This window comes from Desmodus rotundus, chromosome 13, assembly GCF_022682495.2.
Source record: "Desmodus rotundus isolate HL8 chromosome 13, HLdesRot8A.1, whole genome shotgun sequence".
In the NCBI taxonomy this organism is placed as follows: domain Eukaryota; kingdom Metazoa; phylum Chordata; class Mammalia; order Chiroptera; family Phyllostomidae; genus Desmodus; species Desmodus rotundus.
Window position 1 is genome coordinate 22,218,295 of NC_071399.1, and position 18,323 is coordinate 22,236,617.

Below are 18,323 nucleotides of genomic sequence, written 5' to 3' on the forward strand. Positions count from 1 at the left end.
ATACTTTATGGTACTTTCAGCAAATTAAAATAATTATCTCCTACAGCAAAAAACAAAAACAAAACCAAAAACCTCACCTTCAGTACAGTCTAGAAAAGTTCTATTTTATATTTATCACAAACTCAAGTTCACTGACCACTCAAGGACACAATATTGTTTTTAGCTGAGCAACCTCTTGGCATACCTGAACACCGACAGCCTGCATTGCTGGCTCTGAGCCAACCCCACCCCACGTGTTTCCTTGGCTGGATCCCATCAGGCCTTCCTCAATGCCCGACCAAAACATGACAAAATACAACATAAACGGTTAAGAAATAAATGTGATTGGTTTGCTTGCCAAATGAAATCTCAATCAGCTGTAAGCTCTGAATTAAAAAATACGACATGGGAAGACCTACTTTGAATAGAAGAAGTTGGCAGAAGGGAACAGACTGATCTTTTGATGCTCCAAGCAGAAATGCTGAGAACTTATGTGTGATTCTAAGTTACTTAAAAAATGCAAACTTCAGCCTAAGTTATAGAAGAATTAATATTCGAACAATTTGAATGTGTAACATTAAATAAGAGGCTAGTTACTGGAGGTGTTCATCTCTCTCAGGGATATTACTGAAACTCTATTTTTATGGGGAAATAGGCCAATGAACTCAGGAAGAAATAAAGAGAAAGGACTGACACTCACCTCTTGCACAAACGAAACAAAAGCCTACATTTACAGCAGAGGACGAATTACTGCTACGTTTGGAATGATTACTACAGATGAGAATGTAGGAGGACACAAATATGCTTCCGGCAGCAATGCAAGCATCTCCCGAGTGATAGGCTACTGGACATCTCAAACATCGCATCATGCGGCCTGTTTAAGACAAGTCAAAGAGGATCTATGTCATAAGGCATTAGCTGGATATATAAGTTGAGATTTCTGGAGTTGGGTTCTTCTGGGTTCCCATGTGATGTTGATTAGAGTAAGATAAAAATATTCTTCTTCCCAAGTTTGGCTGTCACTCCTACACTGTATGGCCCCTAAACACAGTGCCCATCTAGAGACCAAAGAAAAATTCGTCTGCGCCAATGCTGGAAGAGATGGTGTTCTCCAATGGCACCTGTTGAAGGAATTTTCAAGGGTAACTTTGAACATATGGGATTTTCTTCTCATGGTCTGAATTGGATCCGAATCCCTACTTATCATGCTATCTATTGTGGCTGAGCTTGGGTATCTACAGATGAACAGAGAGAATGCCTGATGTTCTTTAACAATATGTTTATTACTTGCTACTGAACTTAAAAGAAAAAACCTCTGCCCCCTTCCTTAGCTGTTTTACCTTTGCTTGCTTTGTGGATGTCCTTCTCCATGGAGCAGGCAGAGCAGCAGTGCTGGGGACAGCGGAATCCTTTCGACTCAAAGATGGCAGTGGGGAACTTGCGGACACAGGCTTCATGATAAAACTTCCCACAAGCGCCAACAGAGCACCGCTTCACCTCTGTACCGGGCACCTTACATGAAAAACACGGGTGCTGTCCTGGAGAATTGATGGGGAACAGAGAGCAAATAAAAGCTGATTAAAGCATATTCCTTTTCAATAAATGCAGCTACTGACATCAAAACTGAAAATAGCTAAAGTATCACTTAGTAAATTTTGTTAGAAGGGTTGATCTACTATGATAACTGACTGGAAGATGTAGCATTAAAAATAATTTAATCTCCACTTCTCATTCTACCCTAAAATTACTTCCATGGGAAACCCAGAACACAATTTTTCAGCATCCAAGAGCTGAGAGTGGCAAGGTCTTTCCAACACAGAAGAAATAAAAGAAACTATAAAGACAGATTCCATTAGATAATCACTTAAAATGTCTGTATATAAAACAAGGGTAAGATGAAGATTCATAATCCCAATTTAAAAAAAACAGAAAATTACAGCTAGACATTATTCAGACTGTACAAAATCAAGGACAAAGAGGAAATATTAAAATTAGCCACAGAAAAGACAATTACCTTCAAAGAAGCTAAGAGCTGACTGAAAGAGAAAAATGGAAACCAGAGAATAATGGGATGTTATCTTCAAAGGGCTGAAAGAAAATTGTTACCAGGCCAAAATTCTATGCCCCGTGAGAATACTTCAAAAATGAAATGACATTAATATACATTGGGCAGGATTAAGAAAACCAAAAGCTGCTTCTTTGAAAAAGATTAATGAAACTCAGATTTTTGGAAACAGTGACTAAACAAAAAAAGGAGGAGAAGCAGTAATACATGTTAACAATATCAGACACTTAAAAATGCTACAACTCTATAAATCTGACCAAGATAAAAAGATAATAAATGGAAATCACTACATTTTTGCCAATAAACTGGAAAATTTAGATGAATGAACAGAGTACTAGAAAAACACAACTCACTAACAGTGACAGAGAAATAGAAAATGTGATTAGTTATAGAAACTATTAATGAAATTGAAACCACAATTAAAAACCTTCCAACAAAGAAAACTTCAAGCCCAGATGACTCCACTGGTCAATCTGCCAAATATTTAAAGGAAGAAATAATGCCGATTAGAATAGAAAAAAGAAGGAGTAAGAAAAAGACAAACAGATGTGGAAAAATATAGTCAACAAAGATGACAAAGGACTGTTTCGTTATATAGAGCTCAAATATAGTGAAAAATAGATGCAACATATATAAGCAAAGATAGCTAAACAAGACTCATGAAGAACTATCAACCAAAACAGGAACAAAACAGCCTAGTAACAGTGGGCAGAAGGAACGAAGGGACAATTTACAGAAAGCAGAAAGCCAGTAAACATGAAAAAATGCTCCACTTCACTCCTAAAACCACATGTAACATTTTAAAACTTCATCAATAGGAAAAAACTTCAAAAGTCTGATAATACCAACTGCTGATCAGGGTGTAGAGAAAAAGAAACTCTCACATATATACTGCCGGTAGGCGTTTAGGTTGGAAGGAACTACCTTGGAAGAAAACAAGGTAGTAGCCATGTTTTTTAAAGAAAGTATGTTCATTTTCTGTGGCCAGGAATTCCTACTTCCTGCTCTCTACATTAGGACAGACGTGTGTCTGTGAAAGAATGTTACCGAGCATGTTTGTAACTGCAAACAACTGAAAGCAACTCAAACGTCCTTCAACAGAGGAATAGGAAGAGAAACTAAGGGAAAAATCCATCTGCGGAACAATGGCATAATACATTTTTACTACAACACACATAAGAATGTTACACATACGCAAACACTCGTGCACACACGGAAAGAGATACGCAGCGCCACCCACCAAACTGGTAACAACGCTTACCTCTGGTGACAGCTAGAGGTAGGGAGGAGCCTAAATTAAGACTGATGACCTAGGGGGACTTCCGCATGAGCTACAATGATAATATTTTCATAACATCGTATTTATGTGTTACTTGTATAATTAGATATAAATTTAAAATATTAATGACTTTAACACCTCAATATATAATTAGAAAAGACATATGAATAGATCATTCACAAGAGTCAATGAAAATACAAAAAAAAGTTTAGCTGTAATCAAAGATCTGCAAATTGTAACAATATTTTTATTAATTTGTTTTGTTGTTCTGTGAAGATAATTGTCTTTTTGTGAGTAATTTTAATATTTTCTTTTTGTCCTCGACTTCCTACAGTTTAAGTGACACATCTAGCTATTAATTTTTGCCTTTTTTAAAATCAGGATTATGTGTTTTCATTTTGTGTCTGTTTTACATATGAAAATTATAAGTGATTATTTATTGGCCATTTGGATATCATCATTGGGGAGTGTTCGAGCCTTTTGCCTATTTTTCTTATACAGTTTTTTGTTTTGATTTTTCATAGAAAGTGAGATTTTGTTCCAGAAGCACTAAACTTTGTAAGTTGGATAAATTATAAAAATTCTTCAAAATTAGTGCCTATAATTGTGATGTTCATTTTTTTTATTACCAGTTTTGTTAGAGAAATAAAGTTCAGCAGGAAATTTTGTTGTCCTATCGTAGAGATATAATTTCAAATTATATTTTACAATGCATTCAAATTATATTTTACAATACTAATACAATGCAATAGTATTTTTTAAAAATAACTTCTAGAATTAAAAACAGCTTAGGCCCTGGTCAGGTAGCTCAGTTGGTTAGAGCATCATCCCAGTACGCCAAGGTTTGATGCCTGGTTAGGGCACACACAAGAATCAACTAACGAATGAGTGAATACAAGCAAGTGGAATAACAAATTGGTATTTCTCTCTTTCCCCCTCCGCTCTCTCTAAAATCCATTAAAAAAACCTTATTTTAAAGGTTAAGAGGTTTGACTTGACACTTTGCCTAATGCAAAAACTGCTCTATGTAAAAATCAAAGTCTTTCACTTGCAAATTGATCAAAGTAAGTCTAACAGAAATGAAAACTGTTGTAACTGGAAATGCTGTTGCATTAACAGAGAGGTGAGCTATCAAACCCCTTTAAGACTTATGTTTCCAGCTCTAGCATGCTTCCCACACCCTCCCTTCTCACTTGGACATGGTCTTTATTTAGAATAAGTAAATAATAACATTGGCTGTTACACATATTATTCGGAAGGGAAAATGAAAATACTTTCTCTTCAGAAATCACGTTGTCATAAATGATAGAAAGTTGTAGTATAAGAACTTATTAGGTACGCATTATCCTGTAATATATTTTACATGAAAAGTGTTTATCTTTTGTTAAACAAAACTTCCTAAATGATCTTAAATTACGGTTTAAAGAATCTGAGTTTTCACTCTTAATGTTGAAGTGTACCAGATTAGTATCAAACTAATTTTAACATGATAATAAATAAACCAAAGGCAATTTAGTAAGTAAATAAAGTACACAGGGGTTAAGGGCACCGACACCCCTCCCCAGGTGAAAATCTGCATATAACTCTTGACTCCCCCAAAACTTACTCACAGCCTACTGTCGACCAGAAGCCTTACCAATAGCATAAACAGTTGGTTAATATGTATTATATACTGTATTCTCACAATAAAGCTAGAGAAAATGTTAATGAGAAAGTCGTAAGGAAGAGAAAATATTTATCGTACTGTACTGTATTGATACTGGACGCTTACATCACCTGTTTACGAGAATCAGCTGTCAGTACCTACATCAGTATTATATGATACAAACACTGTATGTTATACACATTACTAACATTAGACATCAAAAGCGAAAGACAATGTGAAAAAGAAATTCATACTTATTTACAGATGTAGTAATTCATGCACTGATAACAAAAAAGCAGCAGTACAAGTGCTTCATTGTGGCCTAGTAAAACTGACATGATTGCTTCGTGGTAGTAAGGAAATCTGCCCCCAGATTTTCCAATAGACAGTACTTACTGAAAACACTATCTGCACATAAATGGACTCGCCGGCGAATCCTGTGTTGTCCAAGGATCCACTGTAATTGTTTTGTTCAATTACATAACAAAATTCAAATATATAACAAAATTTACCATTTTAACTATTTCTACGTGTGACATTAAGTACATTCACATTATTTTGTAACCATCACCGCTGTCCAACTCCAGAATTTTTCATCAGCCCAAACTGAAACTCTAACCATTAAACGGGAACTCCTCACTGCTCTCTCCCCACTAACCGCTGGTAACAACTGTTCCACTTTCTGTCTCTATGAATTTGGTCGCTCTAGGTGACTCATGTAAGTGGAATCATACAACGTTTGTCCTTATGACTGGCTGATTTCACCCAGCACAGTATCTCCAAGGTCCATCCACATTGTAGCATATAACAGTAACTCATTTCTCTTTCAAGCTGATAATGTTCCGTTGTTTATTGTTCCACATCTAATTCATCCATTCAGCCATTGATAGGCATCTGAGTTGTCTCCACCTTTTTGCCACTGTGAATAGTGCGGTAGTAAACATGGGTGCACCAATGCCTGTTTGAGTCTCTCCTTTCAACTCTTTCGGGTAAACCCAGAAGCGAAACTGCTGCATCACACGGTAATTCTATATTTGGCTTTTTGAGGAAGTGTCATACTGTTTTCCACTGGATTTATACCATTTCACATTCCCACCAACAGTGCACAGCTGTTTCAGTTTCTCCACAACCTGTTTTCATGATAACAGCCATCCTAATAGGTGTGAAGTGGCATCTCATTGTAGTTCTGATTTCTATTTGCCTGATTACTAATGAATGATGCTGAACATCTTTTCATGTGCTTATTGGGCATTTGTAGATCTTTGGAGAAATGTCTATTCAAGTTCTTTACCTAATTTTCAACTGGGTTATGTGTTTTTTGTTGAGTTGTAGGAGTTATTTATATATTTAGGATATTAATTCCTTGTCAGATATGTTATTTGCAAATATTTTCTCCCACTTTTAAAAGACTTTATTTATTTTTAGAGAGAGGGAAAGGACAGGGAAAGAGAGGGAGAGAAACATCGATCGGTTGCCTCTCGCACCCGGCCCACAACCCAGGCATGTGCCCTGACTGGGAATCAAACCAAGGACCCTTTGGTTCGCAGGCTGGCACTCAATACACTGAGTCACACCAGGCAGGGTCATTTTCTCCCATTTTGCAGGTTGCTTTTTCACTCAGCTGACAGTGTCATTTGGTGTACACAGTTTTTAATTTTGATAAAGTCCAATTTCTTTTTTTCCCCCTTTGGTTGCCTATACTTTTGATGTCATAGCAGGAAATCACTGCCTAATCCAATGTCACAAAACTTTTATGTTTTCTTCTAGGAGTTTTATAGTTTTACCTCTTATGTTTGATCTCTGGTCCATTCTGAATTATATTTTGCATATGGTTGTTAGTTAAGGGTCTAATCTCCTTCTTTGGCATGCAGACATCCAGTTCTCCCAGTGTACGTGCTGAAAAGTCTGTCGTCTCCCTATTGAATAGTCTTTATACGCCTGTCAAGAAATCATTCAACTACATATACGAAGGTGTATTTCTGGACTCCCTATTCTATTCTAATGGGTTATATGCCTGTCTTTATGCCAGTATCACACTGTTTTAATTACTGTAGTTTTGTAGGTAAATTTTGAAATCGGGAAGTGTGAATCCTCTTTGTTCTATGTGATTGTTTTTACAGCAAATTTCCCTCTTAAATCCCTTAATAGATGTGTATCAAATTAAATCATATCTAACCTTCGTTGGCAGAATTTAGCTGAATTCTAGAGTTAGGACAGAAGCCTCAAAAGAACGTTTTAATAGTGAGCTACACAGTCCTTCCTAACAGTAGTTCAAATCAGAGATTGCAAATGCAAGTGCTTAATGGGGCTGGACAGGTTACACAACCGACTTCAATGACGGGGCTTTAGAAAGAAGGGATGGCAGGGAATGTGAGGAACCAGGAGTACGTGCCAGATCCATGTTCACCTTCAAAACCCACTGTGAGGGCCAAATGAAACAGTGTACAGATAATGTGACCCTGGGGCTGCCAGTTGGCAAACTGTTCAAAAGTTTTACTGCTGAGTCTAAGTGTGATGCATAATATTTTATTTACGGAAAATGTTTTTATAGCTTAATTTTTGCATGTGTATGTGTGGGAGAATGCAGAGTCTGTGTGTTTAAGAATATATGATATAAGATCTCCATTTTACTTCGTCAAGGCGGTAGAAGGCAATGGCAAACAGCAAGGATTCTGGGGGCAAACTGCCTCCTGGGTTTACACGCCAGCTTTATCACACGCTGTTTCGTGACTTTGGGCAAGTACTAAACTCAACTCTGTAGCCTCAGTGTCAGCCTCGGTAAAATGAAGATAATAATAATACTGACCTCATTTATGTTATGAGGATAAAATGAGACAACGGGATAAAATGCTTAGTACTAACAGCACCCTGCCTGTATTAAGTGTTCAGGAAAAAAATGACCATTCTAATGGCATTCAGCGTATGTAAATGATTTTAGGAGGCATGTAATCAAGTAGAAAAGGATAAAATATCTATGAGAATCCAAATAAAAAAGAGTAGGAAAATAAAGTGCCAAAGGTAAGATTGGCATATCATAAATACTTGATAATCCAGTTCCCCTTAGCAAAAAACAAAACAAAAAGCCATAGGAGCGTGCTTCCTGGAAACACTACTACTGTGCCATCTCTAGCGGACGTTTCACTTGCCCTGTTACAGATTAAACAACTCTACCTCCTGCTTTCCATGACTTTAACTAGAATCTTGGCTACACAGATAAGAAATATAAACTTGCATATTTCTTTCTCTATAAATTATTTTGATAGGTGGTAGTCTGTATTTGCGAGGCGGGGTGGGGGGGGATAGAATTAGAAATAAACAGTGAATTCAAATCTCAAAGTTTTAAAAACAATTTCCAGTAGCTCTAGCTTTCCACTAAAAATACTATCACCACAGTTACAGCTTGCAATTGATACTTATTCCAGTCTATTAAAGGTACTTTAAACCAAAGTATTGAGCATAAAAATCTCAAACCTATTTGAAAAAATAATTCACTCTACATATTTTGTATATCTCTTCAGATTAAATACAAATACATCTCGATGACTTGATAGATTTTATGATAAAGGCACTGGTAGGAGGAAATCTGACAATAATATTGCTAACTACTCCTTGATTTTAAGAAGCCTATACACTAAATGGTCTGAATTTGTTGAAATACATTTGGGAGAAAAGAGCTACATAACAGTGGTGAGAAAATCAGACGTCGTGAGAGATTCTGGCACCGTACATTCCTTCCTAGCCATCTTTCCAAATCTACCAGAGTCTGTCAGCTTACCGGTTTTACACTCCACACAGATGAACTTCCCATCAGGGAGCGGTGGCGACCCCAGGCACTCCAGGTGGAAGTACTTGTAGCACTCTCCCTCACAAGGAATCAGAGAGTCACCAGAGCTTTCACAGATCTGCAACACAGCAAACAGCAGTGGTTCTCAGATGGCAGCAGGCGTCAGAACCACCTGGAGGGTCTGTCTCCCATAGTTTCTGACTTGGTAGGTGGGGGGCCGGTGTGGGGGGAGGAGGACAAGAATTTGCATTTACAAGTATCTGGACAACGCTGATACTACTGGTCCTGGACCCTCACTGTGAGAACCACTGAACTAGGTATCTATTTCCACATCCAGTATGGTATAAAGTTTAAAAGTCACACTTAATTTGGTATGATTCCTTCTTTGGAATCTAGGTACTTCAGCTGTTCTTCACAGGGCAAAGCAGTATTTTCAGAAAGGGAAAATATAAAAACTTAATACCAATTATAAGAAAATGTTTTTGAAGCAGTCATCTGCCGTTGACTTCCATTTCATGACAATGAAGACCGATACCTGCACGTGAGTGGTAAGTGCTCCAAACTCAGAAGGGGAAGAAAGGAGCCCGAAATGGCTTTTAGAGCTGTAGCTTTAAAGGAATATCGTGATTTAGAAGGATATTCCCCTCTCCAATGGGCGGTAAGCATACTGTTGGCAGAATATGACAGCAATTCCTTCAAGCTACAGGACAGGTCACTTGCCCACCTGACACACAGTGTCCTTCTTACTCGTCCCAAAGCCTCTTCTCGACAAACTTGAGTCCACGGACTGCACATCGGAAGCATCCACGTCCGCAGCAGCTGAAGGGCTATCTACTTGCTTTCCAAAGCCTACCTACATGGAAACATAGCACATTTTTAAGAAAAACAACAATTGCCTCAAAGATATGCCCTTGCCAGGTAGCTCAGTCAGTTAAGAGCATCATGCCGATACACCAAGGCTGCGGTTCGATCCCCGCTCAGGGCACATACAAGAATGAACCAATGAACAAATCAATGTTTCTCTCTCTCTCTCTCTCAACTCAATAAATAAAAAAAAAATTTTTTAAAGACTTAAACATTTCCTCAAAGTTAGGTGCCATGAAAATCCTAGTAAGAGTTGCTCAAATAAATCTTGATACTACCTCTTCTTTCTTCCTTCCTTCCCTTCCTCCCTGCCTTCCTTCCTAAAACACCTGGATACCATGTCTGGTGTTTTGAGAGAAAATCTAGTTAAAATTAAAAAAAATAATAATAGTAATAATAACAAACTATGCTTCTGTTATGTAAGAGATCAGCAAAATTAAGACACTCATCATTACAAAATAACCAAAATGGTTTCTTTACTATGAATATTTAAAAATCCCCCATTTTCCCCAAGTAAGTTGGGTAAAGCAGTACGTATGTTAATCGGTTTTGCAAAGCAAAAAGAGAGCGCTGTGCTCAGACCCTTGAACATATTTACCTGCACGTCACTCAGGCCTCTAGAATCGGAGTCAGATGTATCTCTGTATGCTGAACTAGTCATTTCTACATCAGTGGAGGCGCGACTCCTTTTCTTTAGAGGTTTACAGGAATCTGAAATCTCGCTGGCACCTTAATACAATACACCGAAATTAATCCTAAAATAGTACTTAAAAGTTTGTTTTCTTAATTTTTTTGTGGGGGAATATTTTCTTTCCCCAAACTCATCTGTAGTGTGAAAAAGCACAGCTCTCTTTGTAACACTGAAGTCACGAGTCAAAACTTCATGAGCTTCTGACTTTTTTGATGGTGATTTAATTTACAACCACTCTATTACAACATTTAATCCAGTGCTTCTGCTCTACAGCTCTTTTCAGCCAACAGAGCCCAAGTTCCAACCTAAAAACCAATTCTATCAAAACTGCAGGATAGCTGATTTGTTTGGAGCAATCCAAAGAACCATTCAATTTGGAGGGGGAAGACATAAAACCCAACACACTGTGCAGCTTACAAATATGGTCGCAGAGACATCTCCATCTTGTTTTTATTAGGGATGTGACAAATCTTTGATTTGTATTCGATTCGTACACGGATAGTGCCATTTTCCCCCAAATTTTGCAATTTAGTTGAGTATCCCCGCCCCGATAAATTCTGGATGGTCATAATCGTTCATCTGAGACTTCCTTGGTGAAGTGTCATTTATTGTGACCATTAACAAGTGCTGCGGCACAGCTACATATATCATGCCATTTAGGAGGCACACTGCTGAGGGGTGTAAACAGACAATCAATGTTCAGGTGCAGCCAGATCACGAAGAGCTGGATGAGAGGCCTCTATGTGGAATTTGTGCGGGAAGAAATAAATATGAAAAAAAAAAAAAGGCAGAGAATAGTGTGGAATTTTTTTTTAAAACTGTGTGTAATACAAATCCAGCCAAAACAATAGTGCAAAAAGTTACAAAGCAACAATCTCTTGGGCTAATGCAGTATAGGCTATACAGAAACAGCCACGATGAAATGTGCAGATCAGGCACGGTGAATACCAAGGAACCAAGGAGACGGTTAATATTTCAACCCACAGTTTGTGTTTTGGATTTTTTTCCCCAAAATTTCCATACAACAAACAGACATCTAGATCAGCCCAGCAAGCTATGGTAGAAGTATACAGTCCAGAAGAGACCACGGAGAAACAGGTCTCCTGGGGCCATGAAGATCCGCAACAGGCTGAGTGAGAGCAGCACTTGGTACATAGCCATGTTCTGTGGTGGAGGATATGGGTCTCTTTAGACTGCTCAGGTTACTGGAACCTCGTCATCACATCCCAGTCTACAAGTTTTGCACTGAATGTTTCCTGACATCTATAAATGAGGGTGCCTGCCCATGTTAATGCTGATTAAAACACAAGTACACAAATCTATCTCCTTCATTGCTGGTGTATGAACCCAGAACACCACCACAAAGTATTTCCTTGGCCTAAAGGATCACTGGATTAACAAGGAGTTTTAACAGAGGAACAGGAGTGCTGTACTGAGAGGCTTTCGAAGGGAAACACAGGTACCGCCATTTCCGACGAGTTTCTGAAAATGCTAGAAAAACAACAGACTGCCCGAGACAGCTGCCATGCTGTTCTCCATGATAACGGCACTAACAAAAATAATAATAATAAGAGCTTTTAATGATTGTAACGTATACAGTTTGGGCTGTTTGGCAAAACCCTGCCGATGTACATTAGTGATGATGCTTTATTTAAAAACAAGAAACAAAAACAGTCCATGTTGAAATTGATCAGTGTAAGTTAAACTGTGGTTTTTAGGCTGGACCCATGATTTAAGCTGTACCTATCCAGCTCAGACCAAAAAAAAAAAAATCATTTGAATGTTAAAGCAATTGTTCAGTCTTGAAGAAGAAAACAGGCAGGAAAATGCCAATAATGATGATTGGCAAAATCAAAATTGGGAACAAAGAAACTGTTTATCGAGCCGCCGACAAAGAAATCTTGCATGGAGACTACAAGTCTGGAGTTTCTGGGATGAAATTGTACAGGAATCTCAGTCCACAGTTTCCTCAATCGCTGCGGAGACGGAGCTGTCACTGAATCTGACAGAGCCCTGCACTCCCCGGTCCGCCGACCCTGTGGAATGGTGGAAACACAACGCAATCAGGCCTCCTAATCTCGCAGCGATCGCGATGTCTTTTCTTGGAGCTCCGCCAAGCAGTGTTCCCTCCGAGAGGCTGTTCAGTTCTGCTGAGGATCTCCACGGAGACCATCGCTGCAGACTTCTCCCCGAGAATGCAGAGAGGCTGGTGTTTTTTTATTTTATTTTTTTAATAATGCAATTTGCCCAAAGTAAACTACAGGTATAAATACAGTCTGAATGATCTCACCAAAAACGCACGAATCATGCTATGGAGTTTGTACTGTAGTCAAATTGCACACAGAAAATACAGATATAAGTTTAAGATTTCTTAAACTTTGTGCATATCTCAAATAGATTTGCATAAGGTCATCTAATAATGGCCATAAATATGCTAGGAATCATTTTAATTTACAAAAAGATTTTACAGCACTGTAAAAATAAGCGTGGCAAGATTTTTTTTTCAATCAGGTTGTCTTGTCTGATTTGTCATAGTCCATGTTTGACAAACATGTAGTAGCTACTATTCGGTATTCAGTCGAATACCAAAAAAAGTGGATTCGTCACATCCCTAGTTTATAAACCAGTGAAACCCCAGAACCGTATGGAGAAAAGTTGGAAACAGTATCAAGGCTACGTAGTGTTCTCCAATTTACATAAAACAAGTAAGACTTTTCACATGGAGGTACAGAATATTATCAACTCTGAAAGTCACACACACACACACACATATACACACACACCAGGGAATACTTCAATTTCACACAAATCATTGACTGGAGAGCAACAACAATGATTTACAGAGACAGACAAAAAAACATGAAGTACAAATAATTCTTTAAAATTGGTTTTAATCAAGGAAATGCAAAGCAACATTATAACAACTCACCTTTCTGTAATCCAGTCTTCACTGTAGCCTGAGGAACTGCTTCAACCTGTTTGGACAGAGAAATACAGCATTAACGAGAAAACATTTTCACTTTTAATTAAGGAAAAAATAATACTTCCATCAATCTAAGTAATGATGAGTGATTCATGTATCTGCAGTTGGAACTCAGTCCCATCCGGTGGGTAAAGTTCTCTGTCTCCAGGGCAGGGAGGGCGTGCAGCTCAGCTGCCTGTGCTGAATCGAGTGACAGCGCAGAGCCAGGCGCTCTCTAGCGAAGACTTTTCCCCCTTTCCCTTGGTAGGAGAAGAGAACGAGAACATTTTCCTCAGTGTCTGGGGGGCAGGAGAGGGGTTGTTTCTGCAACCAGCCCGATGCTGCTATAAACCCCTCCCACCCCGAAGAGACGTCAGGATAAACGTTTACTTACTATGGTACTCAGGTTAATGTAACTCACGCCACTTTAAGACCCTTCCGCGCCTGCACTCACAGCTAAGTTGCTGGGAATCAGGACCCTCTCTGTAGAGAGTGCCACAGGGCTCCATACAGCTGGAAGCTCAATACTTTTGCTGCTAGTACAAACTTAGTAAGTTTGTGATATTGCAAAAGCACTTTCTCGAGTGTCTTATGAACAGTGTCTTGATCCTACATTAGGAGAGCGAGATCAGAAGTTATTCTGCCAATGTATTTGTAAAACACGTGGTAATCTGAGGACTGAACCATTGGAATTGAAGAAAGGATGCTGTTTGGAGGAGTTCCTGTTTAAGCTATGAATTGAGTTTTATGTTCCTTTAAGATGTGGTGGAATATGCATGCTGAAACACATTTTGTAAATATTTAAGGATTGTTCTAAGCTTTTAAAAAATTTTTATTTTTTTACAACAGGTTAAAAAACATACAACAGAAGCACTTTTATAAGATACAATTAGTAATACAAATATAAAATCTTCTACACAATCACTGGTATTGTTCTACTACTAACTATAACACAGTGGCATTAACAATTAGTCCCATTTTGTACTCATTCTGCTTATTAATTTTAAACTGACTGGTCACAGATTGAATTTGGGAACCAGCTGGCAAAATCACAACTTCATTTCGGTAATGAATACTGTAGGTTTGCAAGAGCTTAGAAAGATCTTTTGGAATATAACTTCCTAAGTATTAAACTTATTATGATAAATGAATGACAAATTAGTATATTATTAAAATTTTAGATAAGTATTTATGGGAAAACTGTTTTACATGCTTGATGATACCACAGAGCACCCACAAAGTCACCTTTTAAGGTTCGAAGTTTAAAATTTGAAGGAAAGAAATAGAAAAGTTCATGCTCTTCCATATTAAGTGCTTTTAAAACTATAAAGCTTATTGGAACTAATAATACTCAGGATTCTTTTTGTTTGCTAGTGGCTGTCTGGGCTGTTAAAATGGGTATTCTCTCAGTTTAAAAAATAAAAAAAAATTCTCACTGTGAGTTTAATTAAAGGGGAGTATGGTTTCCAAAAGGTAACTGAATACGAATATCACTACATTGACTACACTGGTTTAAAACCCTCCCGTCAAAACGCCCCTCCTTCTGTTTCCCCTCCTTGAACAGTTTATCTGATAACCTACTGGGAAAATAACGTTCCAAAAAATCTGTGATACCAACAGAATACCCAGATCATCTATGATCATCTGTTTCTTGAATATAATTCTTGTAGTTAAATTAATCTGATTTTGTTTAAAAAATAAAAACAATACATACTAGCAGCTTAAATAAAAAATCAAAAAGTTTTTTTTAAAAAGGGAACTCACTGATGGGTCCAAATAAAAATCATGAAAACATGAAATCATTTTGCTCATAACAGAAATTTCAAAATAAATGTGAGGAATTCTTTAAGCGACTTGCAGCACTGGCTGCCCGTGTCCCGAGGCCTGACTGTTTTCTGTGAAGGTGCCTGAAGCAGAATCACAGGGACGGCTGGATTGGTTTAGGGCAGCGAATTCACCAGGACAGAAGCACAGGACAGTCCAGAAAGGAAACTCGATGGGGGAAAGTTTTTCTTTCTTTCAGGATACCAATATAAACTACAACATTTACACATACAATGTTTTAATTCTCTACATGTAGGAAGCCAACCTGCTCCTTTTTGATCTTCTTCTTTGGCACAACTTCAGTGGATTTCTCTGATTCAGAACGAGTTCTAATTGACCTTCTCTGTTGCTTCTTTTCAACTGAGCCTAAGAGATGATTTAAACAAACAAGTAAGTAAAACCTCATTTAAGGATGGCTTGACATTTATGTAATTAAGCTTTGACCAAATTCCCTGTTTTTCTGATCCATTATTTTTGGCCTTTTAATTATAAATTATGAAAAAAGCTATTAAATACTTGGTAGCACAGACAAATTTTTATAAGATCAAACAGTAGAGGCTGATAGGCTGAGATTGGGATTAATAAAAGACCCTAAATTATACGAATGAAGAGGGACTGGACTTTTTAAAATTATAAAGTTGCAGAGGCATAGTTTAGTCTTCTGCAAGCAGATAAACACATTTACATAACTATAATCGAAGGGATGAAGGTATTATTGAGGGCATGGATGAAAACGACTTTATTCTCAGGTGACATTAGGAATTCCTGGCTCAAAATTCAATCAGTATTTTGCATTTTAACAAATGAATTAAATTACTATATTTTGCCATGTATAATGTGTACCCACATTTTTGGCCCAAACTTTCAGGGGGAAAAAAACCAATCTTTTGTTTTAATTTTTAATTCAATTATTTATTTATATTTAGATTCTTATTTTTTGTATTATAAAGGAATTTTAGGCATTTATTTTTGAACATATGGTACAAGAAATTTTAGGTAACAAAAAACACAAGAACAGATACAAGGTATTTCAGGTACTACCTCTGTATAACGTGTATCCTTATTTTCCCCTCAAAAATTTGGGCAAAAAAGTGAGCATTAGACATGGCAAAATATGGTAATTCTATATGTAAAATGAGTGCTTGGTGTACTTAAACAAGTTTTGCTACTGTTTTATTTATTAACAACAAAAGTAGAAAAAGCAGAAATGCACAAAAAGGCTGATCCAAACAAAATCATTAATATGACTACTGAGGGACTTGTTAAAACCTAGAAATAACTGGTCACGCCCTGACCAGGTGGCTGGGTTGGTTAGAGCATCATCCTGATATTCCAAGGTTGCAAGTTCGATCTCCAGTTAGGGCACATATAAGAATCAACCAGTGAGTGCAAAAATAAGTGGAACAAATCTCTCTTTCTCTCTTAAAGTCAATTTAAATAAAAAAGAATTAGTCATGAAAAACTAGTTGAAACAAATTATCAAGTGCTTTCACATTAAATAGTAAAGCAAGAAACTATTATGATTTTTAAAAAGTAAAATTCTTTGAAAATTAACAGCAGAACACTCCCACTTTGGAAAGGATAAAAGTTAGATTGAAGACCATAACTTGAAAGAACACTAAGGCAGGAATGATTTCATTCTGTGACCCTGAGAAGGAATGACACCTTCAGGGCAGCTGTACTCCATCCATCTCTTCAGTGCTTGGACCACCTAAATGGTCCTTCCTAGAAAATGGCCATCTCTCACTTACCATAGGAGTAGGAGCTGCTAAGTCCTATAACATCAGGCCGAAGCTACTTTAGCAAAGCCTTCAGATCACCTGTATAGTTATTATTTGGTGTCATTATTCCTGTCTATGTGTAAATGGATTCCCTCACCTTAGTTCAAGGTCAAGACAAAGAAGGATTCCACCATTTTGACTCTGAGGAAGGAGGAGGTAGTTGGATAGTAGTATATTGTTTCTAGCAGAGAAATCACAAGTGGAGGTGCTAGCTCTACTCTCACTCTTCTCGCACTGATGAGCATGTTTACCAGAACAACAGATATTCTACCCTCATAGACACCTGCGCATTCCACAAACCCACACTTTAGTATAATCATCGATATTCAAGTACCGACCAAGGAAGAAGAAAATGAAAACAGAACTGCTTAAAACGAACAAAAACTCTTTACTTGTTTTACGAATGAAAACGTAACTGTTTCATCAAGTGCAGATATCTGACGTACGTACTGTCCTACAGAAGAGAAGGCAACATGACTTCTTAAAATCATTCCGAAAGTACCCACAGAACACATAAAACCCCCCAAAAGTATTATGTTTACCTTCTAAGAGAGAGGAGGCAAGCACCTGTGGATTTGCGAAAGTACTCAGAAATCTAGTATAAATGCAAATACAATTCTGCCAACCCCAGAAATGCAGCCGCACCACGCACTTTATGTATCCCCTAAATTCACTAGGAAAAGGCTCAAGAATCTCCCTACGTAGTTTCCACCACCAGCTGAGATGATGATGCAATTCTTTCTGAAAAAAGGTCAAACCTCTTTCTGACTTTCAACTACAGGCATACCTTGGAGGTATTGCGGGTTTAGTTCCAGAGCACCGCAATAAAGTGAGTTGTAATCTTTTTGCTGGTGGAGGGTCTTGCCTTCAATTTGACAAACACACACATGTGAAGCACAGTAAAGTGAAACACAACGAAACGAGGTATGCCTGTACTGAAGTTATTTTCGCAAGAAGCAAAACGGTCATTTAAAGCAGCAAAATACGATTATCAACCATAGCTGGTAACCAAATTTAAACCAAGGTCAAAGCTTTAGAACACTCAACCCTATATTAAGGTCCCAACCTTAATGTACAGGCTAATTATATGTGCTTGCCTAAAAAGGAACTGAGCTTTTTCCAGATATAAAGAATTGTAACATTCTACTTGATCTTTCACTTAAAAAAAGCAAAGAGAAAAAGTCCCCAGCAGAACTTAAATATTACAATGAAAAGACTATATGAAAATAAAACGTTCAGTAGCTGAGAAGCAGGAAAAAATCCCCCAGCTCCATTAAAAATAAAAGAATACCCCAGCGGGTATGGCTCAGTGGATTGAGTCCCGGCCTGGAAACCAAAGGGGTGCAGGTTTGATTCCCAATCAGAGCACATGCCTAGCTTGTGGGCCAGGTCTCCACTGGGGAGCGTGCAAGAGAGGCAACCACACATTGGCATTTCTCTCCCTCTCTA

The 18,323-nt window shown here is 37.8% G+C and overlaps 1 protein-coding gene across 5 annotated transcripts in view; it reads right to left on the reverse strand.

The window, feature by feature from the left end:
- The window catches only part of NSD3 (nuclear receptor binding SET domain protein 3), a 101,958-nt gene that overhangs the window by 22,699 nt on the left and 60,936 nt on the right, over window positions 1–18,323 (reverse strand). For 4 of the 5 annotated variants that reach the window (XM_024562740.3, XM_024562739.3, XM_024562737.3 and 1 more), the window contains 7 exons: window positions 15,359–15,459; window positions 13,237–13,282; window positions 10,215–10,345; window positions 9,477–9,605; window positions 8,744–8,870; window positions 1,320–1,517; window positions 680–853 (listed from right to left, as the gene is read on the reverse strand). In XM_024562740.3, the coding sequence (XP_024418508.2) occupies window positions 680–853; window positions 1,320–1,517; window positions 8,744–8,870; window positions 9,477–9,605; window positions 10,215–10,345; window positions 13,237–13,282; window positions 15,359–15,459 (906 nt within the window). Of the gene's footprint in view, window positions 1–679; window positions 854–1,319; window positions 1,518–8,743; window positions 8,871–9,476; window positions 9,606–10,214; window positions 10,346–11,629; window positions 12,344–13,236; window positions 13,283–15,358; window positions 15,460–18,323 lie in introns of those variants that run through there. The other variant, XM_024562741.4, reaches the window with a different exon arrangement.